The 16,796-nt window shown below is 32.9% G+C and overlaps 3 protein-coding genes across 3 annotated transcripts; 1 reads left to right on the forward strand and 2 right to left on the reverse strand.

Moving 5' to 3' along the window:
• Positions 1-798: 798 nt before the first annotated feature.
• On the reverse strand, positions 799-3,355 carry LOC105784377 (endoglucanase 24). Its single transcript, XM_012610238.2, has 4 exons — positions 2,822-3,355; positions 2,113-2,412; positions 1,849-2,010; positions 799-1,669 (listed from the first exon to the last, which is right to left on the reverse strand). Exons 1-4 carry the CDS (start codon positions 3,266-3,268, stop codon positions 1,067-1,069), a joined length of 1,512 nt encoding a protein of 503 aa, XP_012465692.1. The 5' UTR covers positions 3,269-3,355; the 3' UTR covers positions 799-1,066.
• Positions 3,356-7,360: 4,005 nt separating this feature from the next.
• On the forward strand, positions 7,361-10,400 carry LOC105783008 (protein FMP32, mitochondrial). The gene is made up of 7 exons (XM_012608156.2): positions 7,361-7,773; positions 8,033-8,164; positions 8,269-8,328; positions 9,416-9,492; positions 9,580-9,636; positions 9,717-9,783; positions 9,873-10,400. Exons 1-7 carry the CDS (start codon positions 7,633-7,635, stop codon positions 9,990-9,992), a joined length of 654 nt encoding a protein of 217 aa, XP_012463610.1. The 5' UTR covers positions 7,361-7,632; the 3' UTR covers positions 9,993-10,400.
• A 982-nt stretch (positions 10,401-11,382) lies between these two features.
• LOC105783006 (cytochrome P450 84A1) lies at positions 11,383-13,564 on the reverse strand. Its single transcript, XM_012608155.2, has 2 exons — positions 12,526-13,564; positions 11,383-12,191 (listed from the first exon to the last, which is right to left on the reverse strand). The coding sequence occupies exons 1-2, from the start codon at positions 13,480-13,482 to the stop codon at positions 11,514-11,516; spliced, it is 1,635 nt and encodes a 544-aa protein (XP_012463609.1). The 5' UTR covers positions 13,483-13,564; the 3' UTR covers positions 11,383-11,513.
• Between the last annotated feature and the right edge of the window lie 3,232 nt (positions 13,565-16,796).

A 16,796-nucleotide genomic window follows, 5' to 3' on the forward strand; every position in this document is an offset into this window, starting at 1 on the left:
AGAGATTGTTAGAGTTGTGTGACCCAAATTCTAAGAAATTGCTTGCAAGTCAAGTTAAACAAAATATATCTTCTTTCTAGAAGATTTAGTATTTATGAGTATAATATTTTAGCATTTATTAACATAATATATTGGACTTTGATTAGAATTAGGTTTTTTTCAACTTATAAATAGATGTAGTCGAAACTCCTCTTGTAACCATTCGAATTCGACATAGTGAATTTTCTTCTTCTCTGCCCGTGGTTTTTTTTCAAAAGGATTTCCACGTAAAATTCTGTTTGTTCTTTATTTTTATTTCTCTTTTATTTACGATATATTGTCATTACCGCCGTTCTATTTTTACATTTTTAATTAATATTTTAAACATATTAACTCCTTTAATCAAATGGTTAGATAATTGAAATTACATTTTTATGTCCCAAGTTCCATTATTTTTATAAACATATTAATATTTTTTGTTTATTTTATGTTGTTTCAAGCTTTTTTTATCATTTTAATAATTATCTAACTAAATGAGCTAATATGTTAAAATATTAATTAGATTTTAAAAAAAACTTGAAGCAACATGAAATAAAAAAATACAAATGCCAGTAGGAGAGGAATCAAACTCGAAACTTAAGGATAAAACATTAACATTTAACCATCTAGCCAAATGAGATGATTTGTTAAAAAAGTCAAGTGGTGGCCGTAAAATGTGCCCTGCATTTTCAATTAAAAAGCGTCCAACTAGACAAGTTTTTGCCTTCTTTCTCTAAAATCGGTCTAATTATTAATTCAAAATTAAATTTTAAGTATACATTTGAACCACAATTAGAGTTTTATTTATATAATTACACCAAATTAAAATTCATATATACAATTACACATTAAATCAAAATCAATGTTTAATTTTCAAATTTATCCCTAAAAAAATCAACAACTACTGCTCTCTTCCCTCCTTTGCTCACACTCCAGGTGAGAAAAACCTTCTTTTCTCACTATCAAAAGCCCCCAAAAGCAAAGGGATTTTAATAAAAAGGGAAAACCATTGATTATGTACAAATTTTCTTTTAAGTTTGGGTTTAAGCTAGCTGGGATTAGCTGCAAAATAGGCTAATACACCCACAAAGGGTGCATTAATGTAAGTAGTAGGCTCTGATTTCCTAAAATCAGCTCTATCATCATCATAAACATCATCTTCTCCAGGCCCTCCAACAATGGCACCAACCAAAACATTTGGATTAGGATTAGTTGAATTAAAATAAATGGAACCTTCCTTGCAAGCTATAAACTCAGGATGATCTTTCACTGACGGTAAAGACGACCCTCGGTGATGAATCCGTTGCGGGAAACGGTTGCCGTACCCAACCATGTACGATAACCCCATTGGGTTATCACCTAAAATGTAATCGGCTTGGTTCTTTGCTATGGTTCGAAGAGATAACGGGGAGGCAATTAAGTTACCGCAGTTGACTGTTTGTGAAGTACGATCGAGGTAATTAGCGTAAACGAGGAGAAGAAACGAAATCGTGGTCGCATGCTGCAAGTTGCTGCCTCCGGGCTTGTAGATGAGGCCGCCGGGAGTGTATTCGATGTGGGACGACGATGAATCGGGGATTAGTGTGCACATAAAGCTATCTGCTGACACCTTGTATGATTGCAGGGAGTATATGTTTCCTTCTAAAGCTTCCTGAAAGACAAGGGGACCCATGTGATGTCCCAAAGAAAATCTCTAAATTATGATTTTAGTCCTTCTACTATGTTACAATTTTCGATTTGATACATTTACTTTCATTTGACCTAATTAGACCGAAATAAAAAAAAGTTAAAGCAAGCCATTTGGGGTAGTTAAATTAGAGGAGGCTTGACCTTGGAGACAAGAACGTTTAGACCAGCATGCTTATTGTCCCATCCAAATTCATTGATGTTGTCATCGGCACCAAGGGTTTTGCCATTGATTTCGATGTAATTAAGGTAAGAGTTGTCTTGCGAGGCCCTCCTTAACCATGCAGCTCCCCATAGCAATTCATCCTGGTTAAAAATTTTATATATTATAAAAGTTTTATTTTCCATTTTAGGGTGGCCGGCGACTGCCAGCGGGCCGCCACTGAGTTTAGCTAATTTTTTACTTACTTGATAGCCGCTAAAATCGCAGTAAAATGGGCAGGCACCGTCTCGGACATTAGAATTGTCACTATAAGCACCTCTAAAGTTGTCAGCATATTGAAAAACCCGAACAGAATTCCGTAACAATGTCTTGGCATACCCTGGGTCCACTGATCTGAATGCCATGGATGAAGCCGCAAGAGCGGCCGCCGTCTCAGCCGCTACTTCGGAAGCCGGGTTCGGTGCATCCACTGCATAAACCGTCCTCGCAGTATCCATATCTTCGGGTCTTTCCCAACAGTTATGGTCCTTATATGGATCTCCAACCTAAATACAAAAGAAAATTTGATTTACTTAGATTACTATTTCATGTCATTTTCACTTTGGGTTCTGTTTCTTTTCTTCAGATGATATTGCTATTAGCTAGCAACAACTCCCATACAAACATTTCAAGTGCAGGTGGCTACTACTGTCAAATGCGTATCCCAAGAATGGAAGAAAAAAAAAGTAGGATTTTCCGGGAAAGTTTTGTTAGTAAACGACAACCATGCACTAGAACCATATCCGATAATCACGTTTTTACCCACTCAAACCACTGAAACGAAAGGGCCATTACCATTGCTGCTACTAGCAGAGCACTGAACAGTACAGTGTAGAAGAAATGAACAATTTTAACTCAACCGAAATGAGCAAAATCCGAAGTTAGACTTAAACTACAATGGAGTTTACTAAATACCTGAACGAAAATCCGGTTAGGCTGAGAGACAGTTTTAAGCAAATAATCAGTACCCCAACGGATGGCCACAAGGGCATTTCTAAGTTCACTTGGCGGCATTAATTCTCCAAACTCAATCACGCTCCAAGCCAACATCGTCGTCGTGAAAGCCATCGGGAAGCCGAACTTAACATTGTCGCCGGCGTCATAATAACCGCCAGTTAAGTCCATGTTGTACATGGAACGGCCATCGCTCAATCCCGAATCCTCCCTCCATTTCATACGTTGGTCTCGGGGCAGAACACCAGAACGCTGCCCCTCGAAAAACAGAATCGATTTCGACAATGCGTCGGAGTAATCATGGTGACCGCAACGAACCAAAGGGGAAAAAACAAGGGAAACGAAAAGAAAAAACTGCTGACGATGATGATGGTGAAGAAGAAAAAGAAGAACATAATGGAATTTCATGGCGTTTGTTTTGAGGAATAGGATTTGGGGTCTCTGGGTCTTTTGCGTTAATGCCTGGTTGATTATATATTAGATTAAGGGGGGGAACGAGGAGTCACGAGGGAGAGTGGAAAGGCTTTGCTTATAATGTGAGTAGGAGTGGGGAAAGCGAAAGCGCCGACATTTATTTGGGGTTTTTATATTTGTCAGTGAAGGAGTTCACATGCATCGCGAAACGTGAACGCACAATTTGCTGGTAAGTAAAACAAATATGGCCAAAGCAGACAATGGAGTGTAGGTGGAGGACTAGGAGGCCATTTGGCTTTTGCCCTTTAGATACCCAAATTCGAATGCTATTTGCTTATATCACTGCAAAGTCGCATGCTCAATAGTTCTGGCTTGTCGGCTCCATCGCTTTACTCAGAGCGTTCGAACTTTAAAAATGATTAAGAGGGACAGCATTACAGATTATGGTTAACCACATGACCCAAATTGCTATTATAGTGAAATTCGCCCAAAACTACCATCACATTCTAATAAACCTCAGTAACAGATGTATAGAAAATGAATTAGGTTGTTTTGTTGTTGTCAGTCGAACCCAAACTACCCAGGCCTTTAAGCAGTCTCAGAAAGTGTGCATTAGGGTTTCAATTGTTGAACCATAACACGAGCATCTATTCGACGCTGCTAAGTGTCCCCGAGATAACTTACCTATTGTAGGAAGCAACTCTTAAGCAAACATCCATAGATAGCATAATTTTTATTTTTCTTGAGGGAGTTTTAGGGTTACTATGAACTAAGAACAGAATGCTTGAACATGAGCTAAAATAATATGTAATCAAATTCTGACTTTTTATGTATTTAGCAGATTGTTATTAAATCACGGGGTTAAATCATTGAAAGTATATATAATTAAGGCGACGAGGCCGACTCTTTCAAGAAAATTTTTTGACGTGTTGTCCATCGAACAATAAATCAATTACTCTTAATAAAAATCATATAATTTACGGAAAAAAAATGCCTCGACATGGAACCAAAATATTTGCAGACAAGGATTATATTTCTGTGCATATAAGGATTAAGGGAGAGTGTAGAGTGTCATATTATAATATATTTCAACAGAAAGAAATGTTGGAGGTTTTGTCTTGAAATTTTGATAAGCAAATGGGGTATCCAAGAATGTAGGTAACATTTTAAGGGTGAGGACAAACAGCTGCAATATATTCTTATCCCATACCCCAACATGGCCAAAAGGGGCGGTGCTGCTGCTTTATGTTTTTATAATAGATAAATAAAAAATAATTAGTTACGAGCATCTGTTTTCTTAATAAGTTTACAGAATGCGAAAAAATAGTTATTGAGTTTGCTCTGATAAATATCTTGAGAAATTAAAAAAAAAAAGAAAATAATTAGGCACAACGAAATAAAAACTTTTATTTGAGACATTAGGATAATTATTTGATATTCTGTTAGTGGAGTTTTTTGTATACTTTATAGGTGGGTTGGGAGTTTTACAAGTGACATATTTATTACTTGTCTCTTTTCGCTTTTGTTTTTATGAAAAGCATATCGTAATATCTTAAAAAGAAAAATATTCGGTCTATAAGTCAAGGGTTAACAAATGTTTTAGGGTACAAGAAAATATTAAAATAAATAAATTTTATAAAAAACGACACATGACAATTTTTAAAACTACTTGTAGAATAAAATAATATAGTATTAATGTACTAAATATTTATAAAATTGTTTTTATTTCACTAATAGAATAACCATCTAACTTCAATTTGAATGTTAAAAGAATAGCATTTGATAGACTGATAATAAAATATATTATTTTCATAAACAAAGTTAAAATATTGCCAAATGCCCATTTTAATACTTATTTTATTTATTAGGTATGTGTCACTCTTTTAACCCTAATTGATTAACTGTCTGTTAAATAATTTTTAAGGGTGTGTTTGAACGAGAGATTTGGAGAAATAATTTTATTTGTATCAGATTTTAAAATTCTAGAAATGAATTTACTTATTTGAATAAATTTTTAGAGAATTTCAAAATTCACGGGTAATTTAGAGAGGAATTTTAATATCTCAATTTCCTATTCAAATTCCACTTAGTTTTTTAAAATTTTATTTCATTTAATAAACATGGTCTCTGTAAATACTAAAACTTGAAAAACATTTAATATATATTTAAAAGTTATTTTTATTACAATTAATTCTAATTTTTACAATTATAATGATATACATGTTGAATATGTTTTATATTATGTTTAATATAACTATCATTCTTTAATTCATTAAAATCCAATACCCTAATTTTTTAAAATTATTTATTTATTCAAAAAATAATTATAATCGTTAGCATTTTGAATTGATGAAATCTAAAATGCGAACATTTTTAAAATCTTCAATTTCAAAATTTTTCATCTAAACACTCTCTAAATGGATAAAGATAGTTATTCTACTTATAAATTCTTTCATTGGGTTGTTTATTAATTAATCGATATAACTCAATTAGAAAAATATCAAATTTACTAATTTTTTAATGTTGAGCACTTAAAATTTATCATTTTGGGGCAATAGCACTGATCATCAAATTAACAAAGAAGTTCATATATTTACTAACGTTATAAGACGAGTAATCAAATCAATTAATCCATCAATTTTTGACTCAATTAGTACAAAAGAATAAAAATATATATGAGAAATTAATACACACAAATTATGTATTTTGGATAATACATATAAACCAAAATAAATAAATAAATAACCAAAACATATTTTAAAATCGGTATATACGTTTTAGCTATTCTTTTGTTTCGATTTTTACCGGTTAACAACGATTTTAAATATTTTCAACTATATGGCACTAATCAAATCGATTGATCGGTTCGATTCTAACAACATTAATATTTATTAACAATTGGACTAACTATTTAGTTTTATAAATTATGAGGACTGAATTTTGAGAAATTCAAGTAATGGGATTAATTTTTCTATTTACAACAATTCCAAACATAAAATTCATTCCTAAAATTATAAAAGTACTAAAATATCAATTATATCAATATTTTTATTTTTAATAAATATTTACTTTAAGTTTTCATAAAATCATTTTAAATATCAGTTATATATGGTTTATATATATATATATTGATAAAAAATCATTAAACAATTTTTTACTATGAATGCTTAGATAAAAGAAATAATATTTTAAGTAATTTTGAAAGAAAAATAATATTTAATTAATTTTTTTATTTTTTTTATTTTTAAAAGCAAATATAAGATTATTTAATAATTTAGCTTTTACAAATTTTTACTTGAGGGACAAGGAAATCGGAAATGGACTAGACGAAATTCCTTTCGTTGGGACGAAGCAAAACTATTCCCCATACGTCAGTCTAGGTTTAATTATGCTTTCAGTCACTGTGCTTTTCCAGTATTTGAAATTTAGTCCATTTATTTGTAATTGCAGGAATGCATTATCTTATTGTTTTGATTTAACCATTGAAATCCAATTGATAATACCATTAAAATAATTTCATTAAATTTAATTATGTGATTTAAAAAAAAAATGATCACATAACCGTGTGGAAGCCATGTAAGCAAAAGAGAAGTATTTACTTTTATTCTATGTTTCGATAATAGCAATATTGAATTTAGAATCGAAAACTTTATAATCTCAAATTCAATATTTTATTTGCTTATTAGGCATTTCACCCATGCAACATTGGTTACATGAGGATTTTTTTTAATAAAATGTCACATAATCTGTTATGATACTTACTATTACCGACCTGCTATTCGATTGAGTTTTGACCCGCACTCTACACGGTTCGTACTTTGAGTTCATGTGTAAGGTGCTCGCACCCTTTTATGAGATCGCACGATGTGGGTTCGCACCATCATATAGGCGAACCCACATCATATAAACACATGTTAACCTTATAATAAGATACGTGTCGATGTGCATGTTAACCTACCTATTATATCACATCTAGGACCAGTAACCATATAATATACATAGTTTAACACATTTGAAGAGGATAGACACATAAATACTCGATATGATCCAATATAAAAGAGACTAAACTGAAAATATGTGAAGAGTAGAGGAACTGATATTGAGATTAGATCATTGTTCCTCCATTTCCTTCCCCATTTCTCAACTAACCATTTTCCCCCATAAGCCGCGTCTTCGCCGCCTCCTGCAAAGGAAGAGAAAAGATTCTTTTCAATCGATCATGGCGTCTCTATAAAATTGTCTTTTTATTGTTATATTTTTTCTCTTCTTCATTCGGCGATTGGAATCATTGAGTTTTTCTCCTTTTCCTCGTAGCCAGTTTCGTTTTTTTATTCCTTTTCTTTAAATTCGAAGCAAAAATGAGCGCGTATAAGCGCGTGGTACAGTTAGGGTTCAATGCGTATTCGAGTTCCATTGTGAACAGGGTCGGGCACCGGCAGATTTCTCAACTCGTGAAATCCAATGGAAAGCGTGCATTTCTCGTCGATACATTGGCTCTGGTACGTCATTCCCCTTTTCCTTACTTTATTTCGTTTCAATTTCTTGTTTGGTTGTCGAGAAAACCTAGGAATAACGACGAATTTAATCTCTTTCGATTAGGAAAGTAAATTTAAATCTGTTTCCTGGTTAATTCGACTGGAATCGTTTTATTGCTTAACGATTCGGCGTTTATTTTGGTTATTTTACGAAAAAAATTAGTAATGGAACTCTTGGATTTGGGTTTCCTCTGTTAATTTTGAGTTGTTTTTACACTAATAGGTTCGGAGTTTGGAAGCGCAAGGCGTGCCATCAAAACAAGCGGAGGCAATAACATCAGCAATCACTGAAGTATTGAACGACAGCTTGGAGAATGTGTCCCAGTCCTTTGTTTCAAAGGCAGAAATGCAGAAAGTAAGTTTGATGATGTTTTTGTAATTGTTACCATGTTTTCTAGATCATTTGTGTTCATTGCGAGTGTGTTGATACTAAATTTTGCTTTATTTTACATTTTGTAGTCTGAGATGCTTCAAGAAGCCAATTTGTCCAAGTTTAAATCGGAAGTAAAAAGTTCCCAGGTACTAATTTATACGCTTAACAAAAAACTAAGTGGCAAAGAAGAAGGAAGAAATTTATGTTTTGTGCTAATATCATTATTTGGAACTTGCCATTTGGCGAAGTGATCACTTCAATCTGTCTCTTATTGACTCTAATATTTGGGATTCTTTAGAAATTCCATTGGTGGCAGAGACTGAAATCTCGTAGCTAGTTCAATTTGAACTAATGATGTTACACTGCAGTTTCATTTTGTTCCTTTCTTGTGTGTCAACTCAATATTGCTGTTTGTGAGGCTGGGTAGGCTTAGGGTTATCCAGATACTATGTGCTTTTTAGTGCCCCTTTTTTCCTAGCACTTTCTCCTTTTCCCTTGCTCAGATGTAGATAAAGAAAGAGGTGAAGAAGATGAAAGTGGGAATGACAAATCTTGTATTAATGGTGAACTGTAGGCTAGAGAACACTACAAGTTGGGGTAGAATTAGATGGATATTTGAAGTTCAGGTGATGATGCTTCGGCAAAAGAAAACTATGAGGTTTTGGAACTAAACTAAGCTTAACTATTGACAACATATTAAGTTTTAAGTTCAAAAGTTATTCTAAGATGGAGTGCCTGTGTAGAATGGAGATACTCTCTTGGTAGATGTTTAATCAGATCAATGTTGAAATTATCATACTGAACCCTTTGTGAGAAGATTTTTCATTTGAGTAGATTTCATTGCAGAGTTCACTGTATATTTTAACTTCTGCAGTCAATTAACAACTTCATCCATATAAAAAAATGCACAAATATGTTTGCCCTTATATGTACTTTTACTCCTTTCCATCTTACTTTGGCTAAAATATGTAGTTCTTTGGGTTTACTGCAACGCCATGCTGGTGAAACCAGAACTAGTGATTTGTTCAGTTGAAATATAGTTGTGTTCATTGCAATCTGAGCTAGATCATGCCTCTCCCTTGCTTAGTGTTCTTTGATGGCCAATTTTTTTTTTTTTTTTTTTTTGTTCTCTTTTTCTCATGTAAATGTCTTTCTTGGAATAAATAATTCTTAGTGTTCTCTTTAGTTCATACTCATGTATTCTTTCTTAATGGCTATTTCCTTGTAACGCAGGAGCATCATTTTTCTATGTTGCAACGTGAAACTGAGAAACTTCGAGGTGACATAGAGAAGATGCGAAGTGAACTAAGGTATGTTCTCTGGATTAGAGTTGAACTGTTTAATACTTCTCCAAAAATTTTGATAGCTTGATTTTGTAAAACTGATCTCTCAAACAGGTATGAAATTGATAAGGTCACTGCAGGGCAGCGTCTGGATTTAAATCTTGAAAGAGGGTAGGTAGACTTTATTTTCAGTTGTTCTCTTCATGGTTGCACTTGCTTGCTTTATTTTCTTAACTCATAACTGATTCTAGGCGCATACGTGATGAACTGGCCAATCAGAATGCAGAAACTACCAACCTGACAAACAAGCTAGATAGGGTGAGCGTGTGGTTGCTTATATCATTTGAAAGTCTATATTTAGATACTCTGACATACAGCATAAACATGATGTTATGAATCATCTGCAGGAAATTCATGCATTAAGAGCCCAGTTAGAAGCTGCGAAATATGATGTAATTAAGTACTGCATAGGTACCCTCGTCTCCATATCTGCCGTTGGGCTAGCTGTACTGCGCATCTTGATGTAGTCTTGCATCTGCTTTAAGTAGTGCCAACTATTCCAACATGAACCTCCAATATCATCAACATGGACCTCCAATATCATCATTCTTTTTTTCTGGCAACTGGATTGCTTTGGGAGTAAAAAGGGTGGGAATTACTTAATGGTTACAAGATTTTTCGTATAATTGGCAAGGAATGACAAATCCCAGTTGATCGGAACAATTATTTGTGCTTCTTTTAGGATTAAGCACGACTTATTCGATTTACTCTGTATGTTCTGTTATTGTATTCTAGGAAAGGCAAATGGAGCTAAAGAGATAATCATCCAACATTGCTACCCCAGGCAATGGTGCAACTGTGTTATGCTTCTAAGTTGGATTTTCTTTTTATCAAACTGATGATTTTGCAATGATTAATTCATTATAATTTATACATGATCTGTTTGGGCTCTTTTTGTTATTACTGTTTGATGATTGCAAAAGCATGATTCTTACTATTTCTTTTTTATTCTATTAGGTGTTTCTTTTTAAGGAATAAGAATATTTCTTTACTGACTTGGGATGAAGATTTAACTGAGAATGTTGGTTTTAGTTTTTACTATTTATGATTATATGTTATATATAAAGGTGCTCGATTTTGTATATATTTTTAACTCATATTTCCTCTTATGCTATATTGTTTTTTTATATAGGCTGCTAATTTTTATTAGAGTTGTCCCTGGCTCGGACAAAGTAAAAAAAATTTTGGTTTGTTTTTTATGTTGGATTGGTTCGAAAAATGGGTTCAAATTTTTGCTTAAGTTTGGATTGGATAAAAATGCTAAAATTTGAGCTCAACTTGACTTGTCTATATTAAAAATGTTATATTATTTTTTATATAAAAATAAAAAATATATACTTGAATAACACTAAGAGGGTAATTTGGTAAGCAAATATCTTTAAAATAGTAACAAAATTAATAATAAAATAAGAATAATAGTAAAAATATAGCAGATATTTTTGCAAATTCGAATTAGTCTGTGCCAAAAAAAACTTTTTCGAGGCTTAACCCGTTCAAAAAACAGGTCTTATTTTTCTATCCAAACATATTTTTCGAGCTTATATTTTTACTCAAACATTTCTATTTTTCAGCCGGGCCTTCGAGTAGCCCAATCCATGGACAAATCTAAATTGTATTATTAAACCTTAAGTAATTGAAAACATATTATAGTATTAAGATAATCATAAATTTAATATTTAGTGCAGGGAAAATATTCAGTTACACCGGTTTTGTATATTTTTGTAGATTAAAACTTTAATAATTTAACTGTTATATTTATTTTATATGAAAAAATTCAATTGTTTAATAAATATCGATTATATACACAATTTTAAATCAATATGACACAAATATGCTTAAAATTTTATGTGCATGATAAATGCAAAATTAATAAATTTTGTAATAAATGTAAATTTAATGTAATTATAATTTATTTAAAAAATATATTTAAAACAAGGGTTCTATTTTATTTAAAAAAAATCCACCCAACAGAACAACAGTTAACTCCATTAATTTGCTTTGCTTTCTAATTCTGCCTTCTCAATCCCATTCATTTTCCACTCCGGAGGAAATGGGCAACTCAGTCTGTAACTCGGCACAGCGACGAGTCGAGTCGCTCGTGGAGCAGTGAGTCCAAACGAATCGCTCATGTCAAGCTCTGTGGCCTTCATTCCATTAGGTAACTCCCAGTTAAAGCAATGAAGCAAATGAGCCACGCTTAACTCCAACCCATATAACCCGAGTTGCATTCCCGGGCAGGACCTTCGACCCGACCCAAATGGAATGAATTCAAAGTTACTGCCCTTAAAATCAGGTGCACCCTCATCCAAAAACCTACTAGGTTTAAACACATCCGGGTCCTTCCATGATGACGGGTCACGCCCGATAGCCCATGCATTGATCATTATTCGCGATTTCCCGGGTACCCGATACCCGCCAAGGACGGAGTCCACGGCTGTCTCGTGGAGGAGGAGAGGGATAGGTGGATGTAGACGTAGGGTTTCTTTAATGGCACATTTTAGGTAGGTTAACTTTTCAAGATCCGATTCATGGACGACCCGCTCCAATCCGACCACGTCACTAAGTTCTTGCTGAACTTTCTTGAGGTCTGCCGGACTGCTCATCAGCTCCGCCATCGCCCATTCTATTGCCGACGCCACAGTTTCAGTTCCACCAAACATTACGTCCTGCAGAGGGGCAAAGTTAGACCAAACAATAATTTTATTATTATACTAACTTATAATTTCATAAATTTTGAAAGAGTTAATTGATATAAGAATACCAAATCAAAAATATCAAATTATGGTTTTGATATAACGATTAAATTTCAAATTTTAATATAGTAGAGAGACCAAAACTAAAATTCACCGAATAAAAACATTATTGTTCACCACATGCACGCATCTTTGTAGGGATAGCAACGTGACGAGAAGGTTTTTTGCCCGTGCCAGTGGGATTCAGGTCATTGTTGTATCTCTATGTTTGTGTGTTTATATGTATACGTAGGTGTTAAGATATTACCATGATGATAGCTTTGATGTTATCTTTGGTGAGCTGAATGGAAGAACTGGAGGACTCATTATAATCTCCTTTGAAAACATTTTCGCTGTAAAACGCCATTAATTCATCCACCATGTCGTCATCGTATTTGGCTGCTGCATCATCACCCGCCTTCCTCCTCTCCCTCGTCACCAAATGTTCATCGATAATATGATCGATGAACCCATCCAGCGATGCCCGAGCCTTCACCAACCTCTTCTGAAACTCTCCCCCATGGATCCATCCCATCCATGGAAAAAAATCCGCTATGTTGAATGCCCCAAATAGCTTCGAAAACTCCTGCAATATCTTCACGAGCTCCTCTTGCCCGTCACGCGAAAACGACCCGAACGCTGCTCTGTAAGTAATGTTCCTCGTCAAAGCGAACACCAACTCCCCGACGTTGAGAGGCGAACCCAGGCTTTTCATCACTGTTCGAACCGTTGAGCCGACTTCTTCACGGACGGAGGCCCATGACTCCGCCCGTTTCCGGCTGAACACCTTCATGACACAGATTTTACGCATTTGACGCCAAAATGGACCGTAGTTGGCAAAGGCCATATCAGCTCTATCGTAGGTTAAATACACTATCGCATCATTTGCGGGTCGGTTCGAGTATATGCTGTCTTGGGTGAGTAGGACCTCTCTCGCCATCTCCGGCGTCGATACAGCCACTATGTGGAGCTTCCCCATGGTTAGGTGGAGGAGACCGGCGTGACCGTACTGTCGAGATAGGTGAGCTAGGCCCCTGTGAGTCAATTGGTCCATCATCATCATGTTGCCGATGATGGGGTAGCCTTTGGGACCTGGAGGGTATGGGATGTTCCTAGGGAGCCCGAACATGAAAACAAACGAAACCAACAGTGCTGAAACAAGGAAGAAGATGGGTAGTGATTGAGGAGATAACAGAGTTTGCAAAGAATCCATTAGATTATTCATGAAATTTAGATACAGATAATCGCTGGTTTATTTAAGAGCTTGAGAGGGGTAGCCTTAACAGAGGGCAAAAGTCTAAACTCTAAACACTCCAATAGTTCAAGACTTAAGACTTAAAAGATTGAGGGCTTATAAGGAGGTGACAGCTAATGCTACATTTTACTTCTATATTTAGAGCCTTCGTTTTTTTCTTCTTAATTTGATTTCGGTATAATTATTATTTTAGTCCCTTTTGGGATTTAAAATGTGTTTGCACACCATGAAATAATTGCAATAACATATAATATTACACTAAAATAATAATTACGTAATCATAAGAAATTTTAATTTTTTTAAAATAAAAAAGTAATTTAAAAGTCATAGCTAAATATCCTAGTGTGATTTTCTCATTTCTAATTTTTATAATTATAATAAAATAATTAGAATATTCCAATTATAATTAATTTAGTACAATATGATTATTCAAATATCTCGCATTAATAATGTTATAGTAGGTTCAAATTGATTTTCCAAACACGCCCTTTTATCCTCCCTTTTTAATGTATCTTTTATGTTTATTCTATGGTTTATAAAGACTAATTCTTTCGAGGTTCATGGCTATTGCTCCCAAAAATATTGTTTCTAGGGTTCAAAAATATTGTTAGTTTAAACTTTCTACTCAGGGATGAACCGCCCCTTGAAATCTTCAGATTTTTGAATTTTATATATAAATTATCATGTATTTTAGATTTGGTGTCCATATTGTATAACATTCACCCCTTTGGTCAAATTGTATTTCATATAATTCGCCTCCTTAAGCCATAAGGTTATACTCTATATTAACAAAGTATTTTTCAGTTTTTAATTATATAACTTTAATAATAATGATCAAATATTAATGTATGATGGGCCTTGAAAGATTAAGCTTAGAGGCCCAATATGGACTTTAAAGCCAAATTCCATACATATACTCGTGTCTACTGTAACAACCGAACGAGCATTTTTAACCATGAAATTGTGAAGACAAGGCTTCGCAATAGAATGGAGGATGATTTTCTTTCAACTTACTTGGTGACATACATCGAAAATGAGATAGCTCAAGAATTTTCAACAGATTCCATCATTGATGAGTTCGATCTTATAAAAAAGCTAATAGTGCAATTTAGGATGTCTAGTGTTGAGAAACAGGACTAAGACCAAGTTTTTTTGAAATTATAATGATATTTATGAAATTTTTAGTATAGTTTTAGTTATTCTTTTTGCATATTAGAAAGAAATATTTAATTTGGTATAATTTAATTTTTTGTTTTTATAATATTATCGGTAGGTTCAAATTGATAACTATGTTAGTGTTGTTAAACCGATAATGTAGAACTTTTTAATTAATCTAAAGCATATTGTTGACATATAAATTTATTATTTGTTAAACACAGATTAGGCACTAAAACTATAACTTTTAGTCTCTACTAGGTAATTGATTAATCATATTTTCCTTTTCCTTCTAGCCAAATATCATGAATGGAAAGTTAATAAATTTCATTCATAAAACATTATATTTTTTCATAATTTTTATGGTAAAAATAAAATGTGATAATTTTCTTCCCAAAATATAGCATAGGATAAAACCAATTTTAGGTATTTTTAAGTACCCAAGAGTGAATTTGCCAATACCAAAATATAAAATAAATTCATACTATATTGAATTTGTTGTGCTAATAATAATTGCCTAAAATATTTAGGTTTTTTTCTTTTTTTTGAATTATAAGAGGAGAGTAAAGCCCTAACAGTAGTACGACTAGCGCGACTCAAACCCAGACCACACCTGAAGCGGTAAATACCCTAAGTATCTGGCCAAGACATAAAATTCTTACCAATATATTGTTTTTCAATCAACAACATGAATTAATTATGTGCTGATACATTCAAATTTTCATTTTCTTTGATTAAGTATTACGATTTCTAACTTATATATAGTTCTTCCCCAACTCTTAAATAAGAGGATGATGTGGTTTAACGCACTCAAACTCACGTCCTCTTACACCGGCAACAATACCGATGCCAACTGAACTATGACTAAATCGGCAATTGTCATTTGTTTTAAATGAATGAGTTTATTGTTTTTCTCTTGTATTCATTTTTTTATAAAGGGAGGAAATTTTAATTATTTAGATTTGAAATTTTTTAGCTATAATAAAATCTAGGTATTTCATTTTGTTGTTAAAAATATCATTTTGGTCCTACAATTGTTCATTACAACAGTAAGCACAAATTGGAGTTAAGAGATTTATCTACATCTGCAAAAATAATGGTTACATTATTATCATTTTAGTAAAAAATATTTTTAATTATTTCATTTTTTTTGAGAATTTTCTTTTTATTATGACTGGCATTGATAATGTGAACTACCACAAACTGTCATATTAGTAGCTAGTATAATTTTTTAATGGTTCATTGTAACAAAATTTTCCAATTTGACAAAATAAAAGTTTTAAAGTCAAATATATAAAAAATAGGGTCAAATTGACAATAGTTATAAGGATTGAAGATTAAATTTGTAATTATGCCTAATTTTTAAATGAAGTAAAAGGGAAAAAAAGTTAACCAAATAGGTGAAGATGTACAATTTGAAAAATAGAAAGATCAATTTTGAACAAATAAAAATAAAAGGATTGAATCCATATAAATCGATAAGTTTGGGGACTATCTTTAGAATTTAACCTATTATAAAACAACAGTGATCAGACACTGTTTACTTTATAAAAAGTAAATTAAGAATATTATCTAGAATGGCAAAACTCGAACCGGTCAAGAAATTTTAAATTTAGAGATTTTTTTTTTTTTGAGAATTGGATGCGAAACAAGGTAGGGTGAATTATTTTTTTTGGACAGTGGGTATAGAGCAATAATCGTAATTGCTTACCCGTCCTACCCCAGTCCACTATATGAAATTACAATTTTATCTTTGTACATATAATTATTAAAAGGATAAAAATGTAATAACATATTATAAAAAAAATCAATACATTTTATTAAAATATTTACATGTCTTTAAAAAGGTTGAAATTATTAAAGATAAGTAATAAAAATTAAATTGAAGCAGAGCATAAATGTATCTAACATCCATAGTGTAGTGGGACAGGTGGTGAAGTAGAACATGCCAACTATAGAGCGGTGGTGACTTTAACAATACTCACCTCCGCCCCACTCCATTGCCATCATTAATATAATTGTGTAGAGGAAAAGCCGAAGGTTGACAAGGGCTTTGATCCATTGGTTAAATAAATAAAAAAATCTTAATCTTAATAAGAATTTAATTTAATTTTTTTAATCTTTTTATC

The sequence above is a fragment of the Gossypium raimondii genome, chromosome 13 (assembly GCF_025698545.1).
Source record: "Gossypium raimondii isolate GPD5lz chromosome 13, ASM2569854v1, whole genome shotgun sequence".
NCBI lineage: Eukaryota > Viridiplantae > Streptophyta > Magnoliopsida > Malvales > Malvaceae > Gossypium > Gossypium raimondii.